The sequence below is a fragment of the Lipotes vexillifer genome, unplaced genomic scaffold, assembly GCF_000442215.2.
Source record: "Lipotes vexillifer unplaced genomic scaffold, Lipotes_vexillifer_v1.1 scaffold98, whole genome shotgun sequence".
Lineage (NCBI taxonomy): Eukaryota > Metazoa > Chordata > Mammalia > Artiodactyla > Lipotidae > Lipotes > Lipotes vexillifer.
The window spans coordinates 2,202,592-2,218,932 of record NW_006799611.1 but is presented as its reverse complement, the minus strand read 5'-3'; the positions used below and the strand labels follow the sequence as shown (position 1 = coordinate 2,218,932).

Below are 16,341 nucleotides of genomic sequence, written 5' to 3'. Positions count from 1 at the left end.
CTTCCCTGGTGGCGCAGTGGTTAAGAATCCGCCTGCCAGTGCAGGGGACATGGGTTCGAGCCCTGGTCTGGGAAGATCCCACATGCCGCGGAGCAACTAAGCCAGTGCACCACAACTGCTGAGCCTGCGCTCTAGAGCCCACAAGCCACAGCTACTGAGCCCTCATGCTGCAACTACTGAAGCCCGCGCACCTAGAGTCCATGCTGTGCAACAAGAGAAGTCACCGCAGTGAGAAGCCCGCGCACCGCAACAAAGAGTAACCCCTGCTCGCCGCAACTAGAGAAAGCCCGTGCACAGCAACGAAGACCCAACGCAGCCAAAAATAAATAAAATAAATAAATTTATTAAAAAAAAAAAAAGAGGGCTTCCCTGGTGGCACAGTGGTTAAGAATCCACCTGCCAATGCAGGGGACACAGGTTCAAGCTCTGGCTCAGGAAGATCCCACATGCCGTGGAGCAACTAAGCCCGTGCGCCACAACTACTGAGCCTGCGCTCTAGAGCCCGTGAGCCACAACTACTGAGCCCACGTGCCACAACTACTGAAGCCTGCGCACCTAGAGCCCATGCTCCGCAACAAGAGAAGCTACGACAATAACAAGCCCGCGTACCGCAACAGAGTATCCCCTGCTCACCGCAGCTAGAGAAAGCCCGCGTGCAGCAACGAAGACCCAACACAGCCAAAAAAAAACAAAACCATAAAACAGCTCCTGCTTGGGCCCTTTCTTTGGACATCACCTCACACACCCCCACAGCAACCCTAGGAGGTGGGTGCTGTTTCATCCCCCTTTTACTTATGATTAAACAGGTCTAGAGAGGTGAAGGGACTTGCCCTAAGTCCCTCTACTAGAAAGCGGAGGAGGAGTGGGGAATTTGAATCCTAGTCTGCCCGACCTCAGACCAGACAAGGGACAAGCAGCGGAAGCTCAGGCTGGAGGGAACGTCTGCCCTCAGTGCTTGAAGGCCCAAGGCTGCCAGAGTCATGGGCAGCACCGGGCAAAGGCAGGAGAAGCAGACTCCTGACCTGATGGGAGCCTTTATTCAGACAGCAGAGACTCGCCTCTCCCCCTGCCTCCCTCTTCTCAGACCTTGGGAGTTGGGTACAGCCCTCCCTCCTGCAAAGACCCCCAGCCTGGCACCCAGAGAACGCTGGCTGGCAGGGAGGGGTCGGGAACAGGGGTTGTGGACCTGAGCCATCCGGGCATGAGCCTAGACAACTGATTCCTACGCACACGTGTTTCTGAAACTGTGCACCTCAGATTGGAACTTGAACCCACATGCCAGGACTCGAACCTGGCCAAAACCCACAGTCTTCCAACTGAGATCACACACCTGGTTTCAGGACTTAATGAAGCTCAGGTTCTTGATGTTTCATTGCAGAAAGTATTCAGTGAGACAAAGTGATAGGTAAGAGATGGATTTATTTAGAGAGAAACACACTCCACAGACAGAGCATGGGTCACCTCAGAAGGCGGGCGAGAAAGGCCCCAGGGTATGCGGGTTGTCAGTTTTTACAGGGCTGGGTAATTTCATAGGCTAATGAGTGGGAGGAGCGTTCCAGCTTTTTTGGGGGGGGGAAAGGGGCAGGGATTTCCAGGAATTGGGCCACAGCCCACTTTTTGATCGTTATGGATCCTTGGAACTGTCATGGCGCCCGGGGGTGTGTCATTTAGCTTGATGACGTGTTGCAGTGAGCCTATACTGAGGCTCAAGGACTAGTGGAAGTTGACTTGTCCGCCATCTTGGACCCATTTGGTTTTAATCAGTTTATGTCACGTCCTCGGGCTTCGTTGTTCTTTCAAAGCTTGTGCCCTGCCCCCTTCCCTCCTGTTTCAGTTCTCTTTGGGCAGCTCCTGGCTCCCCTAGGAGCTCCACCACTGCCTGCTCCCTCCCGAGTTGGCCCTCAAAGCCACTGAGCAGTGGTTATGATAAATTATGATTAGTGACGTCCAAGGGTCAGTGTTCAAAGAAAAGGAACAAAGGTGATGGCAAAGGAGTGCTCCACCCCCAGGGGAAGCAGGGGTGGGGGGGCTGGGAGCCAGGCCAGCCCCTCTGGCTCAGGGGCTCAGGGCCTAGGCTAGGCCCTGGACGTGCATGGGGGGCTCTGTGATGCTCAGCTCCTGCCGTAGAGCCTTCAGGGGCTGCTCCCAGCGCCGCTCGTAGTACAGGTTGAGGACACATGGGGCTCTGCGCGCATTCTGAACTGCCCATGGGATCAGCTTCGAGACCAGCGCTTGCAGGCTTCTGTGGGGCAGCAGAGGAAAAAGAAGACAAAAGACGAGGTCCTGAGTGCTGGGCACACCACGTTCCTGCAGTGGATGTGCATTTTCTCAGTTAATCCTCACACAGACCCAAGAAGGAGGCAGTTACTATCCCCACTTTTCAGATGAGGAAACAGAAGCTCAGTGAGGTAAAGCCCTGTGCCCAAAGCCACACATTTTGAACATGCCAAAGCCCAGATTTAAATCGATGGCTACCTCACTCCAGAAACTAATGCCAGATTGCATCCCCCTGGCCCCCCCAGTTCCCTGACTCTACTGTTCTCACCCGATACTGAGGCCTGGCCCAAAAGACCCTAGAGTCCTATGACACGTCCAGGCTTCATTCATAGCCCTGGAGCCCCTGTGCCAGGTCAGTTTCACTCTGCCCCATTCTTCCCATCCTGGATTCCTGAGAACCACTGGGGCTGCTCAGAAAGGCTGTGGGCTCTTCTCTATTTCCTGGAGCCCTGAGCCTTCCCCTGACCCCTCACCACTTGAGAACTTACCGGGCACTGAGCTGGATGGGTCCGAAGAGTGCACTCAGGATGCACATGGGCAGGCCGGTCTGGACAGCCTCAAACCATTTCACCACGATCTCCCCTGGCAGGCAGGGTGGGGATGGGGTGGGAGGTGAGCAGGGGCCAGGAGGAGAGGCCAGTGATGCTGCCGCTCAGGGCAGGACACAGTGAGGCGTCTGCTCCGCTCCAAATCACTACTAGGGGTCAGCAGTGCCCAGTCCCAGCCTGTGCTGGGCCCTGGGGCACTTGGCTTGGGGTTGGGGAGAGGGTGCAAGAAAGAGCAGAAGGAAATAAGGGCTGGAAAGGAAGCTTGGGGTCAGAATGCAGAGGACTCCGAAAGCCAGGCTGAGGACTCCAAGCCTTAGGGGATTGCTGAGGGCTTCAGAGCGCAGGGAGCTAACACCCGGAACAGGGCAGGGAGCCCTGGTGTTTGGATGCTGCTACATCAGTGTAGGAGCCGTAAGAGGCAGTGGGGATGGAGGATAGGGGATGCGTGGCACAGGTGCACCAAGATGTTTGGGTAAAGCAAAAAATAAGGCACTGGGCCAGCTGATTGGTGGGTGGCTGATACAGGTGTGCCCTGCCCTGGCCCTGTAGACAGACTTGGGAGACAGGCTGGCCGGAGCGCCCTGCCCCACCCATGCCCCACGCCCACTCCGGATGCACTCAGCAGCTGGCTGGCTGGCACTCACCCAGGACGTTGGTGGGCATCCCCAGCAGCGTGTGGAGCATGTCGTGCACCTCCCGGTACCGCTGCATCACGTATGCCAGCTCCTCACTGTCCACGAATCGGGTGGGCGCTCTGGTGTCTGGGGAGACTCTCTGACAACCATGAACCTCCCCTAGACCCCTTCCTGATGGCTCCCAGGGTCCAATTTGCCAGCCTCTCCTTGACTCAGCCACGCCCACCAAATTCAAACCCCACCAAAAATCTCTGGGGACTTTGTTTCTGTGCATAGCTGCTGACAGGGGAGTCCTCAGGCAGGGAATATGGTGGAGTGGCGCCCCTTTGCCTACACCAACTCACACATAATGTACACACCCTGTTGGAATCTGGCAAAGAAACCCCTGGGGGTGGGGTGGGGGGAAGCAGGAGTTGTTTGTTTAATGATATAGAGTTTCAGTTTTACAAGATGAAAAAGCTCTGGAGATTGGTTTCACAACAATGTGACTATACTTAACACTGTTAAACTGCCCATTTAGAGATGGTTAACACAGTAAATCTTAGGTTATTATTATTTTTTAAAACCACAATTAGAAATGCGGGGAAAAAAACAAGAAGCACCCAAAGCCCCAAATTCGTCAGATGAGCTGCTCCCAGCCTAGGATGCTCTTTCCCTCCCCCCTCACCTTCACCTTGACAATTCCTAGCTATCTTATGGTCTCTCGTAGCAACCCGTACCTTTTTGTGGCATTCGACATGATTGTATCGTGATGTTTAGTGTGTGTGATTGTTAACGTCTCTTGTCTAGACCTGCACTGTCCAGTACAGCAGCCAATCATGGCAGCCACTGAGCCTTGAAATGTGACAAGTTCCAACTGAGATGTGCTGTACATGTAAAGCGCACCATGGATTTCGAAGACGCTATGAAGAGAATAATGTGAAATCTCAATAATTTTAAAATATTGATTACATGTTGAAATGACATTTTAGTATGCTGGATTAAACAAAATATCTTATTGAAATTAATTCCACCTGTTTCTATTTGCTTTTATTTATCTGCTAGCAGCAGATTACCCATGGGGCTTACACACTATTGCTATGAAGAGTGTTGCAGCAGGCTGTCAGCAGCACAGGACTGGGGCTCACTGTTCTGTCTCCAGGGCCTGGATGAATAAACATACCTTAAATGCAGGAGTAAAAGGCCAGCCCCAGGCACTTTTCTGACCTCAGGTAGGGATGGCAACTGTCCTCCTTTACCCACCCTCTCTGAGTCCTTGGCAGCACCCATGCACAGTAGGGACACCCTGGTCTTCCTAGTGCCAAAGCATGGCCTCAGCCTGTCCAGAGGCCAAGAGATTTGATGCCTTTATTGCTTGGGGCTGCTGGCCCTGTGCCATGGTCTGTGTCTGTGACTTCATTGGGTCCCAGGTCCTAATTTCTTCTACAGAGTTCTACCTGCTGTGTGAAGCTGAAGGTGGTCAGTGACGGCCTACATTTATTGAGTACCTACTATGTGCCGGCACTGTATGAAGTCCTTTACACATATTGTCATTCTGCATCCCTGAGACCACCTGGGCGTAGATACTGTTATGAGCCTCAGATACAGATAAGAAAAATGAGGCTCAGAGATATAAAGTAGCTTGCCCAAGATCACACAGCTGACTAATCAAGTGGCTGAGTCAGGATTCGAAACAAAGCCTGCTGGATTCCAAAGCCAGTCGCCTTAATATCCATTATTAACCAGCCATATAAGTGCCTTGGAAGATAAACATGAGGTTTCCTTACCTCAGATAAGGAGTCTGAGGCTCAGAGGTCAAATGATTTGCCCAGGGCTTTAAAGCTGGGAAGAAAGGCAGACTTCTAACTCAGGCTACGCCAGAGCCCATGCCCGTAATCTTGATGCCACAAGGACAACCACCCACCCCTCCGAGTCAGCCTCAGGGAGGGTGGCCTCACCTTGAACTTTGATCTAAACCTCTGCTGGGACAAAGGTGTTCTTTTACGGTGTGTGGGCTGCTGGTTTCCAGGCTCCAGAAGTGTCACAGTCTCTAGGGCTGTTACCACAACTAAGGCTGTGGCTGAGCAAGGCGAACCCAGGGGGGCCTTGGCAGTCCCATACCCTCCATAACAACAGGACAAAAGGCTCTAGGGGAACTTCAGAAGATTCTCCATTCCTGGGTGGCACCTGGAGCAGGTCACCCTGGTGGGTTTCCCACTGATGAAATAAACTTGCATCTTGGTGAAATCTCCGGGTGATGGTATAAAATGGGGCAGAGGCAAGTGTTAGGAGAGTATGGGGAAGAGATTATGTTCTCAGGGACAATAATCTCCTAAAGCAGGGGTTCTCAACTGTCCACCACGGGACATCTGCAATGTCTGAAGACATTTATGGTTGTCACAACTTGGGAGGGCGAATGCTACCGGCATCTAGTGTGTAGAGGCCAGGGATGCTGCTAAACATCCTACAATGCACAGGGCAGCCCTACAACAAAGAATTATCCAGCCCCCAAAGTCAACAGTGCCAAGGCTGAGAAACGCAGTTCTAGAGCAACCTTTGCTCACTCCTTCGCCTCCTCTGGCCTGGCTGGCTCCTGCAGCTGGACTGGGGAGCCACTTGACAGAGGTGCTTTGATGGGAAGTATCTGTGTTGGGGCAGGGAGGGGAAGGGACAGGGAAGGTGCCCTGCTGTATCCTTGGGTCCTTCTATAAATCAGATCATGTTACTACCCTGCTCGAAACCTCGATGGCTTCCTATTCTATTACAAAATACAGACTCTGTCTCTAAGCAGATAGGGTAGGGGATCCCTGGAGAAAAAGAACCAGGCATGGCATTCTTGACATTAGAGAAGCCATTTTGACCTAAGCCATTTTGTGACCTAAGCCTAGACACAATGCTTGCCCTTCAACAGGTCTCAGTAATTAATGATCTTCAAGGAATAAAGGAATGCAGGAACAGAGGAAAAGCAGTCAAGAAACAATAGCTCAGGGACTTCCCTGGTGGTACAGTGGTTAAGAATCTGCCTGCCAATGGAGGGGACACGGGTTCGAGCCCTGGTCTGGGAAGATCCCACATGCCGTGGTGCAACTAAGCCTGTGCTTCACAACTACTGAGCCTGTGCTCTAGAGCCCGTGAGCCACAACTACTGAGCCCGTGTGCCACAACTACTGAAGCCTGTGCGCCTAGAGCCCCGTGCTCCACAACAAGAGAAGCCACTGTGAAAAGAAGCCCGTGCACCGCAAGGAAGAGTAGCCCTCGCTCGCCTGCCGCAACTAGAGGAAGCCCGTGTGCAGCAAGGAAGACCCAATGCAGCCAAAAATAAATAAATAAATAATAAAATAAAAATAAAAATGAAAAAAAAAACACCCAATAGTTCAGCAATAAAACAATGTCCTCGTTCCTCCTCAAAGAATATACATAACAATCTGATGTGTATCTTTAAGCTTTTCTATAGGAACTAAGGCCCACACCCAGGTAGAGGATGGTAACTACATGCTAAGATCCCGGACTAGTCAGTACCTAAGAAATGATGATGTTGACCTTTCCTGACCCTCCTGACTTCAATCAACTAAGACTTGGACTCCGTTGACCTCTGCCCCAATTCTATGCTGAATTCTCCTCTGCTCAAGCCCCTTGATGAATACGCATATACCCTTAGCTTAAAACTTCCCCAATTTTGCTGTTAACAGACACTGCTTTGGGAAAGCTCCCCGGTGTCCACCTTACTTGCTGCAAGTAATAAATCCTTCCTTCTCCCCATCTTTGGCTTGATTGTTTCTTTTGGCTCAACACCCACCAAGAGGCGAACACAGTTTTCGGGTAACACTTCCCATGGCAGGCAGGGTGTGGCTGGGTCAGGCTGACCTCCCAGCCCATTGCCTGCTTCCCCCCAGCTCACTCCTCTAAGGTCATACTGGCCACATTGGACAGTTTTCCTTTTCCTAACCACACAGAGCCTTGCACTTGCCAGTTCCTCTGCTCGGAATGCGCTTTCCCATCTCTCCTCAGAACCGGCTCCTCCCCATCTTCCAAGTCTCCCCAGCAGGGCCTCCCATGACCACCCTGTCTGAAGTGGCCACCTGCCACCCCCACTCCGCCCCGTCCTCTATCATGTTGACTGCTGTCCACACAGCACCACCTGCTAGAACAGTACTAAATAAATATTTTGCCTGAATTTTTATATGAAAATTTTCTTCTTTTACTGCTTTATAGTCTACATCCCCAACTAGAATATTAGCTCCATGAGGGCAGGACATTGTCTGTCTACTTTGCCACTGTATCCCCAGCACTTGGAACAATGGATGGCACATGACTGATTCTGAACAAATGAATGAGTCCCTTGATAGATGGGACTCTGCCCCCCAGTCCCTGTCCTCTCTGCCTGGGGTTGGAGAGTGCCACACTTGTCAAACCCAGGGAAGACACTGTCTCTAGAACAGGGGGACACAATGCAACAGTTAAGAACATAATCTGGGTTTGAATACTGCCTCCATTAATACTGGCTTGTGAAATCATTAAGTTGTTTTTGTTTAACTGCTCTGGGCCTCAGTTTCCTCATCTATGAAAAGGAGATAGAGACTTCCCTGGTGGCACAGTGGTTAAGAATCTGCCTGCCAATGCAGGGGACACGGGTTCGAGCCCTGGTCCGGGAACATCCCACATGCCGCAGAGCAACTAAGCCCATGCACCACAACTACTGAAGCCCGCGCGCCACAACTACTGAAGCCCGCGCGCCTGGAGCCCATGCTCCGCAACAATAGAAGCCACCGCAATGAGAAGCCCATGTACCTCAATGGACAGCAGCCCTTGCTCGCAGCAACTAGAGAAAGCCTGTGCACAGCAACGAAGACCCAATGCAGCCAAAAAATATATATAAATTAGTAAATTTATAAAAAAATAAATAAAAATAACAGGAGATAATAATAGAACATACTTGGCAGGGTTGTTGGGAGGATTCAGTGAGATCATGTATGAGCCTGGCACCTGGCATGCAGTAAGAGGTTAATAAGTGCTGCCCAGTATAATTGCTCGCAGCGATGTTCCCAGCCCATTTGCCTGTCCCATAGAGAATGACAAAGCCTTGGCGCAAGAGACTGCAAGGCACTCCTGCCCATGCTGGCAGCTCAGGCTCCTCCTTCCTCAGGACATTCCTCCTGTGCCATTCCTCTCCCCTTCCTGGTGACTACCAAATGCACAGAAGCTGGAAACTCACATTCACATCCAGGAAACGGAGATACTCGCGGCCAAGGGAGCCCTCAGGCAGACTCCGGAGCTTGCCCAGGTCAAGGGTGGACAGCGAGATCCGGGGACGCTCCCTGTGAGGCAGAAGGCAGCACTCAGGTATCGGGAGGGCACCAGCAAAGGCAGGTGAAAGGTCCAACTAGATCAAGGGTGTGAGAGGTGAAGGGGAAGAGAGCAGCAATGGGGCCACAAGTCCTAATGCAGCACTTACTACTGGCCAGGCCAGTGGCAGGGACTGAGGAGATTACCGCAAGCTAAGGCTATGGTTCCTGCCTGAGGTAAACAGGCCTAAGATGTGATCAGAGTATTCACAAAGGGCACTGAAGGGGTGGGGGTTATAGGCAGCATATGTTATGGGACCTTAGTGAAGGCACAAGAGCCCTGTTGCTGGAACTGGGCTGAGGCCACCATATTGCACTACCCAGGGGTCATCACAGTGTCTATGTGAATGGCACCCACGGAGTTGGGCAGTGCCCAGCCTGTGCAACCATCCATGGCCAAGGTATCAAGAAGAGCTCTCTAGAGGAACACAACGTGATTCCAGAGAGATCAGAATCCCCAAAGAATGCCCTCAATCCCCCAGGCAAAGCAGGGACCTACTGCAGGATCTGGGCACCCTCTGGATCCCTCCTCATCTGGTCCCTGAGGACCTTCAGGGTACGGCATCCTGTGGTCTCCCCCAGAACTGCAACCATGTCTGAAAGGAAAGAAATGGGGACAAATGGAGAATATGATCTTAGGTAAGTTACCTGACCTGATCTGAGCCTTAATTTCCTACATGGTAAAACAGAATATCTACCTCTTAGTTATGAAGATTCAAGTTAAACACTTAGTGAATCACCTGGCACACAGTAAAAGCTCAATATATCTATAGTTACTACTATGGTTGTTAGTTTAATGGGGTGCAATGGCTCTGGTTAGCACAGTGCTCTAAAGAGTTCATAAATCACTTCCACATCCATCATCACGACAGAATACCATGTCTCCACGGATGGGTATAGGCTTTGGTATCAGAGAGGGCTGGTGTGATCACTATCTAGGTGACCGTGTGCAAGCTGCTTCACATTTCCAACCCTCAATGTCCTAATTTGTGAAGCGCAGGTGATACCTTTCCTATAGGGTTAATGCAAAAAATCAATAACAACACTCATAAAACAGCACAGTGAGTAAGCAAAACAAGGGCTCAGTGAGCAGTTAGCATTATCGTTTTTACTAGAAGGAGTAACAGTACTTTCCAGACTTAAGAATCCTGGAGGAGATGAGAAAAACACTGTAGGATCCCAGAACGTTCTATTAAAACATCCAGCAAACATTTATTGAGCATTTATTATGTGCCATGCACTATCTAAAATGCTAATGGGATGTTATAATTTGATGGGCCCTCATAAATCATCTAATCCAGAGGTTCTCAGTGTGGCTGGATGCCAGAATCTCCCGGGAAGTTTAAACTTTTTAAGTTTAAAAAGGCAGAAGCTCAGATTCCACGCCCCTTCCTCCCTCCCCTCCCCTCCCCTCCCCACTCCCGACAGATTCGAATTGAGTAAGTTTAGGGTGGGACCCAGGCATCTGCATTTTTATGAATGTCGCGGGTGATTATGAGGTGCAGCCAGGGTTGGGTACCCTGGCCCAGTCTAGTCTCCAGTTACCCAAAGCAAACGGGAGGCTTTGACAGTGTCCGGGACCTCCCCGGGCTTTCAAGGTAAGGCAAGGTCGCGCCCAGACCCCAAGCCGCCCCAAGGAAGCGCCGGCGTGGGCTGCTTTACCGTGGCGATACGGGTCATAGAGCGCCATTCCAGCAGAGCCCGCGGCCAGCAGCACCTTCTGCAGCGGGGAGGTGGGGATGTGTTCGGGGTAGAGCAGGCCGGTGCCATGGCTCGTGGCTCGAAGAGGCACATCTGCGGGGAAAGAAAACAGCCGCGGTGAAAGGAGCGGGGGTGGGGTGGGGGGGACAGCGGTGTGGCGGGTCCCCAGCCCTCCTTCCCGACCCCACCACTTGCCTGCAGCGGGCCAGGGACGGCTTCGGAACGCGCGGAGGGGGCGCAGAACCCCGCGCAGCAGAGTCCCCATGGCAGCGGGCAGTGTAGGACTTCCCAGGGAGGATGGGCGGTGCAAGGCCGACTCCTCAAGCTTCTCTGGCGACGACGCGCAGGAGAAGTCACAAGCACTCGATCCCTACTGCGCTGAGTAGGGCCTTTTATGCGGGAAAGATAGCACGGGCAGGGAAGGTCTCTAAGTATGAGGAAACCCAGGCAACCTACTTCCACAGATATAAAATTCTCCCCGTTTCACCTAACCCCAAAAAGTGTCTCCAAGTAAGCTCCGCTAGCTTTGGGGGTTCAGCTCCGGACCCTACTCCCTTCTCGGAAGCACGTTTTCCCCGAGGACAATAAGACGAGAGCCTCTTCCGGCTGTGAAACATGGCGGCGCCCATTGGAAGGACCACATTTGGGAGCGGACCATAAGGCACCTCCGTCCGGGTTCAGCTCTTCCGCGAGCCCGGGACGCGGGCTTCAGGCATGGGGTTAGACGGCCTGGCGCGGTTGCATGGGCTCTTCGCCGCCTACAAGCCCCCGGGGCTAAAGTGGAAGCATCTGCGCGATACCGTGGAGCTGCAGCTTTTGAAAGGTGAGTGCCTCGAGCGAGACCCACGATCCCGCTCCCATTTTCCCGGGAGGTCATCTCCGCTTCTGATCCTTGCTGCAAAATAAAGTCATGTGACCTAGTCGTCTGGGCAGAGCGGTTTCCTAATCGACTGTTCTATACACTCCTCGCCTTCCCCTGTGTTCAGATGGGTAAAGAGACTCAGTATTGTCCGTTGTCATACGTAGTTAATAAGTAGTAAAGTCAGGATTTAAACCCAAGTTCATTTCTTAACTTTTGCTTTCAGAAGTAGAATACTCTAAAATCTCTAAAACCCCTTGGACAGAAGTAGTCAGTGAGTTTACAGTATAACAACAATAACAAGTATGATGTGTTGAGGACCTACTCTGTGCTAGGCGCTGTGTGGGCTTTCATCTGTCTTCTACATTTCCATACTTACCTGTCCCTCTACCCCCCACCCCCGGTGTTCAGACAGAATCGACAAGATGTTCTTTACTTGTGTGTACTCAGGTCTCAATGCTGGGAAGCTTCCTGCCTCTAAACATCGTGTTCGCTTCCTGCTGGGCCCCGTGGAAGGCAGTGAAGAGAAGGAGCTGACCCTCACAGCCACCAGTGTGCCCACCCTCATCGACCATCCACTGGGTAAAGCACATTCAGGAAGGGGCCTGGATGTCATTTCCCAGGAAACCCCTGCCCAGAGTCAGTGTCCTAGCCAGAGCTCAGACTCCTTCTGTCCCAAACCAGTGTAGGGCCACAGTGGGGATGACGTATTTGACCAGGGATTGGCAAAATTTCCTGGAAAGGGCCAGGTAGTCAATATTTTAGGCTTTGCAGGCTCACCTCTGCTGTAGTGCGGAAGCAGCAGCTATAGACAGTATGTAGAGCAATGAGCCTGGCTGTGTTCCAATAAAATTTTACTGGTGGATATGCTGATATTTGAATTTCATATAATTTCATATGTCATGAAAATTATCCTCTTGATTTTTTTGAACCATTGAAAAATGTAAAAACCATTTTAATTTGTGGGCCATAAAAAAAAACAAACAGGCTTGAGGATTTGACTTGTGGACTATAGTTTGTTGACCTCTATTCTGGGACTCCAGGTAGGAATTGAGACCCTCAGGTAGAAGTCATAAGGAGGGAGTTTTGGGCTCCTGTGAAAGAGTGAAATTTTTTTTTTAATTTATTTTATTGAAGTGTAGCTGATTTACAGTGTTGTGTTAATTTTGCTGTACAGCAAAGTGACTCAGTTATACATATATGTACATTCTTTTTCATATTCTTTTCCATTATGGTTTATCACAGGATATTGAATACAGTTCCCTGTGCTATACAGTAGGACCTTGTTGTTTACCCATTCTGTATATAATAGCTTGCATCTGCTAACCCCAAACTCCCAATCCATCCCTCCCCCACTCCCCCTCCCCCTTGGCAACCACAAGTCTGTACTCTATGTCTGTGAAGAGTGACTTACTATAGTCAGCAAAGCTGCCCAACAGTGAATCTAGTTCTGACAATGAGGCCCTGTCATTAGACATGATTAAAGCATGTGTTGGGGGAGGCTCTATAGGAGGGCTAAGGAGCTTGACCAGGAACCTCTAAAACCCCTTGGAGAGAAGTAATCAGTGAGTTTACAGTATAACAACAATAACAAGTCTGATGTGTTAGGACCTACTCTGTACGGGGTACTGTGTTAGGCTTCTCCCAAATACTACCCCACTGAATCCTGTGAGGTGGGTCCTAGTCCCATTTCACAAATGAGGAAACTGATGCTCAGTGTTGACTAATGTTAAGTCATGTAGCCTGGATTCAGTAGGCTCTTAACCACCCCATACTGGTCTCCTAGGTTCCTCTTGATCTAAAGAAGTGTAAAAGCATCTAGCTCATTCCTGCATTCATTCTTTTTTTTTTTTTTTCCAGCTTTCTTGAGGTATAGCTGATATACAAAAAAACTGTACATACTTAATGTATATTAATCTGATGGGTCATTCATTCTTTCGGGAAATGGGTTATTTCCCCAGCAGTCAGTGAGTTCTGGGCTCTGGGGGCAGAACTGTGAACACACAGACCCAGACCCTGCCTTAAGGAGCTCACAGCCTCCATTTTCTCCCTGGAAGAGTGGCCAGGACTCTCCTTCTACAGGAGCTGGATAGGGAACCCCCCCAGTCTTGATTCCAGTGTTCTGCCCAGTCCACTCAAAGTGTCTCATGGGGGGAATGGTGATGGACGGACTTAACAGGCCTCCTGGGTTGCCCTTTCTCTGGGCCCAAGAAACTGAAGAAGTGGTTTTGGGCCCCAAATTCCATGGTGAGGAAGCCTGAAAGTCCAGCCTGATGCTGGTTTGGGCTCCACGAGGCTACATTCTAGGAATGAGGTCACCATGCAGCCCAGAGCCATCCTGGAGGTTGGATTCTTTGAGGAAAAGGACCTCGTTTGTTTCTTTCCAGTACGTGGACCAGCATTCACCAGCCTGAAGATTGGCATGGGGCACCGACTGGATGCCCAGGCGTCTGGGGTGCTTGGTAGGTGGTGTGGTGAGCCTGGGGTGCAGTGATAGAGTCTTGGGAGAGGATCGGGGAGCTCCCAGGAGCCTATTTCTAACCTGACAGCCATTTCCCGCTACTGGCTTGCTCCCCTGATTCCTGCCAAGTCTGATCCCCTGGAGAGGTGACTGGTGGGAAGGGGGAAGTCGTGATCACCCACGTTTATCAAGTGATTCCTGCCTGTGACATATGGTTTGAAACTCTTTGTGCACATGCATTCACCATAATAACCTTATTTGGTAGATACCATATGATTTTAGGAAGAAAGTAAGGCTCCAGGAGCATAGGTAACTCATCCTGGGTCATGTGGCTAGTGAATGTCCCTGGACCAGAGAGGGAAAACTGTCATCGCTTGCATGGGATAGCCAAGTGTGTGACCCTGGCCCCACCGGCTGGGCTCTGGATGTCGCTGGAGCTGGACACACAAAGCCCTGAGTCATGAGCCATCTGTATCCCCAGGGTCAGGCGGCGGCCACGTCCTTCATATACAACAGTCACAGCAACTTGTCTTGCTTCCTGGGACGTAGGCAGGCAGATGTGATCTCATGCCCCACTCCCTCCAGGAGTGATGGATGGTCATTCTTTCCTTCAGCCAGAGGGAGACACAGACCGGAGGAAAGGCAGGGAGTGGCCACAATGCCCCCATTTATTTGCCGGCTTCTTCCTTCGTGTGCATTGCCTCGATCATCACAACACCCACAGGCATCAGACAGTATTTTTATCCCCATTTTACTGATGGGGAGCCTGAGACCCAAGGAGGTTAAAGGACATGCTTAGAGCCACCCCGGATGTGAATGTAGGTCTGTGTGACTGGGCCAGTGGTCTCTTACTTCTGAGTGCATCAGGATCCCAGGGGGCTTGCTAAGGATCCCTAGGCCCCCGCCCCAACACGGGTCAGAGTCAGTATATATGGGTGGGTCTCGGAAATCTGCATTTTCATATATGCACAGAGGAGCTCACTTGTTCCCTGTAGAAGGGGCTCTTCTTGCCCCCTTGTTGGCTTCCACAGCCTTGGAAGTGGGAGTATTCTGCTGGAGGGGGTGAGGGTTGGAGGACCCAGGGGAACAGGAAGGGGGAGCCAGGTGTGAGATCAGGCTGGGTGCCTTTCAGTGCTCGGCGTGGGACGTGGACGAAGGCTCCTCACCGACATGTACAATGCTCACCTCACCAAGGTACGGGGGGCTGGGGACGGCCTGCTTATCCCTTATCCCTTTCCCTGGGGGTCACTGGTACGATTCTGAAGCAGAGATGATTCCATGGAGAATACCCAGGCCATCAGCAAGCATTTTGTTTTCGGGTCATGTACCAAGGGAGGCTGTAACATCATAATGACAGCTGGCATTATCGCATGCTGGCTACTCTGTGCTGAGCACTGTACATGGACTCCCTTGTGGATGCCTTACAGCATCCCCATAAAATGGGATCTATTGTTAACCCATTTTACAGATGAGAGAATGAGGCTCAGGAGACGACGCTTGCTCGGGGTCACACAGCCTTTAAGGGGCAGAGTTGGGATTTGAACCTGGTTCTGTCTGACACCGTCTGGGTGTCAGGAAGCTTGCATCCATGCTGGGCTGCGGGGTCTGGCATCACGATCATGTGCGGAGACACCACGTTAGAAGGCCCGTGTTTTTAGTGGTTAAGAGCACAGATTCTGCAGCCAAGTTTTCACTTCAAAACTCAGATTGTACCACTCTGCCAGTTCTGTCTCCTTGGGTGAATTACTTAACATCTGTGTGCCTCTGTTTCCTCATCTTTGAAATGGGAGTGATTGTAGTACCTCCTCTGTACGGTTGCTTTGAATATTTAATGAGTGACCATATGTAATGTGCTCAGCACAGCCACTGGCACGTGGTGGATGCTCAATCGATGTCACCGTTGTCGTCCTCTCTGTTATCGTCATTACTGTTATTTGACGCAGAGGCAGGTAGCTGCACAGATCATATTTGGAGGGGAGAGAGAAGCTGACAGAGCATCCTGGGAGGGGCCTGGCATTATGAGTTGTCAGGTTGGGCAGAAGTGGAGAGGTGTGGAGGCCCAGGGTTGTTGCAGAGTGGCTCGGGGCACCCTTCGCAGGCTGCTGATGCTTGCTGTCATAGGAGAGGAAGTCGGGTGTCCTTCCCCAGGGGCGGCTGGGCAGGGGCTGAGCACCTGAACTCCCTGAGGGGAGACCAGAGGGCCCCCCAGCCTCAGTCTAGCACCTCGGGGGCCTGAGCTGCTGGGCCACATCTCCCTCCTTGCCATGGCGGCTTAGAGCCGAGAGGCTGATCATACCTCCCTCTCCCTGTCCTCGCAGGATTACACAGTACACGGCCTCCTGGGCAAAGCCACAGACGACTTCTGTGAGGACGGGCGGCTGGTGGAGAAGACGACGTATGGTGAGAGCCCACGGGAGTCCAGGGCGGGCGGGAGGGGGGGCGCGGCTGCCTCTTCATTTGCTTCCTTTGGTTCCTCACCCTGACGTGGGCCGTGAGGGCCCCCGCTCAGTTATTCTCAGACACACCAAGCCGGGGCTGG

At 51.6% G+C, this 16,341-nt stretch overlaps 2 protein-coding genes across 2 annotated transcripts in view; one reads left to right on the top strand and one right to left on the bottom strand.

Moving 5' to 3' along the window:
- Window positions 1-2,070: 2,070 nt before the first annotated feature.
- COQ4 (coenzyme Q4) lies at window positions 2,071-10,747 on the bottom strand. Its single transcript, XM_007471770.1, has 7 exons — window positions 10,678-10,747; window positions 10,444-10,575; window positions 9,281-9,377; window positions 8,652-8,754; window positions 3,470-3,599; window positions 2,766-2,859; window positions 2,071-2,242 (listed from the first exon to the last, which is right to left on the bottom strand). The coding sequence occupies exons 1-7, from the start codon at window positions 10,745-10,747 to the stop codon at window positions 2,071-2,073; spliced, it is 798 nt and encodes a 265-aa protein (XP_007471832.1).
- A 449-nt stretch (window positions 10,748-11,196) lies between these two features.
- TRUB2 (TruB pseudouridine synthase family member 2) overlaps window positions 11,197-16,341 on the top strand; it is a 9,827-nt gene continuing 4,682 nt past the window's right edge. Inside the window, 5 exon segments of the mRNA XM_007471769.1 lie at window positions 11,197-11,305; window positions 11,792-11,923; window positions 13,729-13,803; window positions 14,935-14,996; window positions 16,121-16,202. Of these exon segments, the coding sequence (XP_007471831.1) occupies window positions 11,197-11,305; window positions 11,792-11,923; window positions 13,729-13,803; window positions 14,935-14,996; window positions 16,121-16,202 (460 nt within the window).

Excerpts from the sequence above, each read along its gene's own strand:
- COQ4 (XM_007471770.1), bottom strand. The coding sequence starts at position 10,747 with ATGGGGACTCTGCTGCGCGGGGTTCTGCGCCCCCTCCGCGCGTTCCGA. Across the intron at positions 3,600-8,651 it reads TCCGTTTCCTGGATGTGAAT|AGAGTCTCCCCAGACACCAG; the intron begins GTGAGTTTCCAG and ends CATGGTTGTCAG. Across the intron at positions 2,243-2,765 it reads CCCATCCAGCTCAGTGCCCG|AAGCCTGCAAGCGCTGGTCT; the intron begins GTAAGTTCTCAA and ends GCTGCCCCACAG.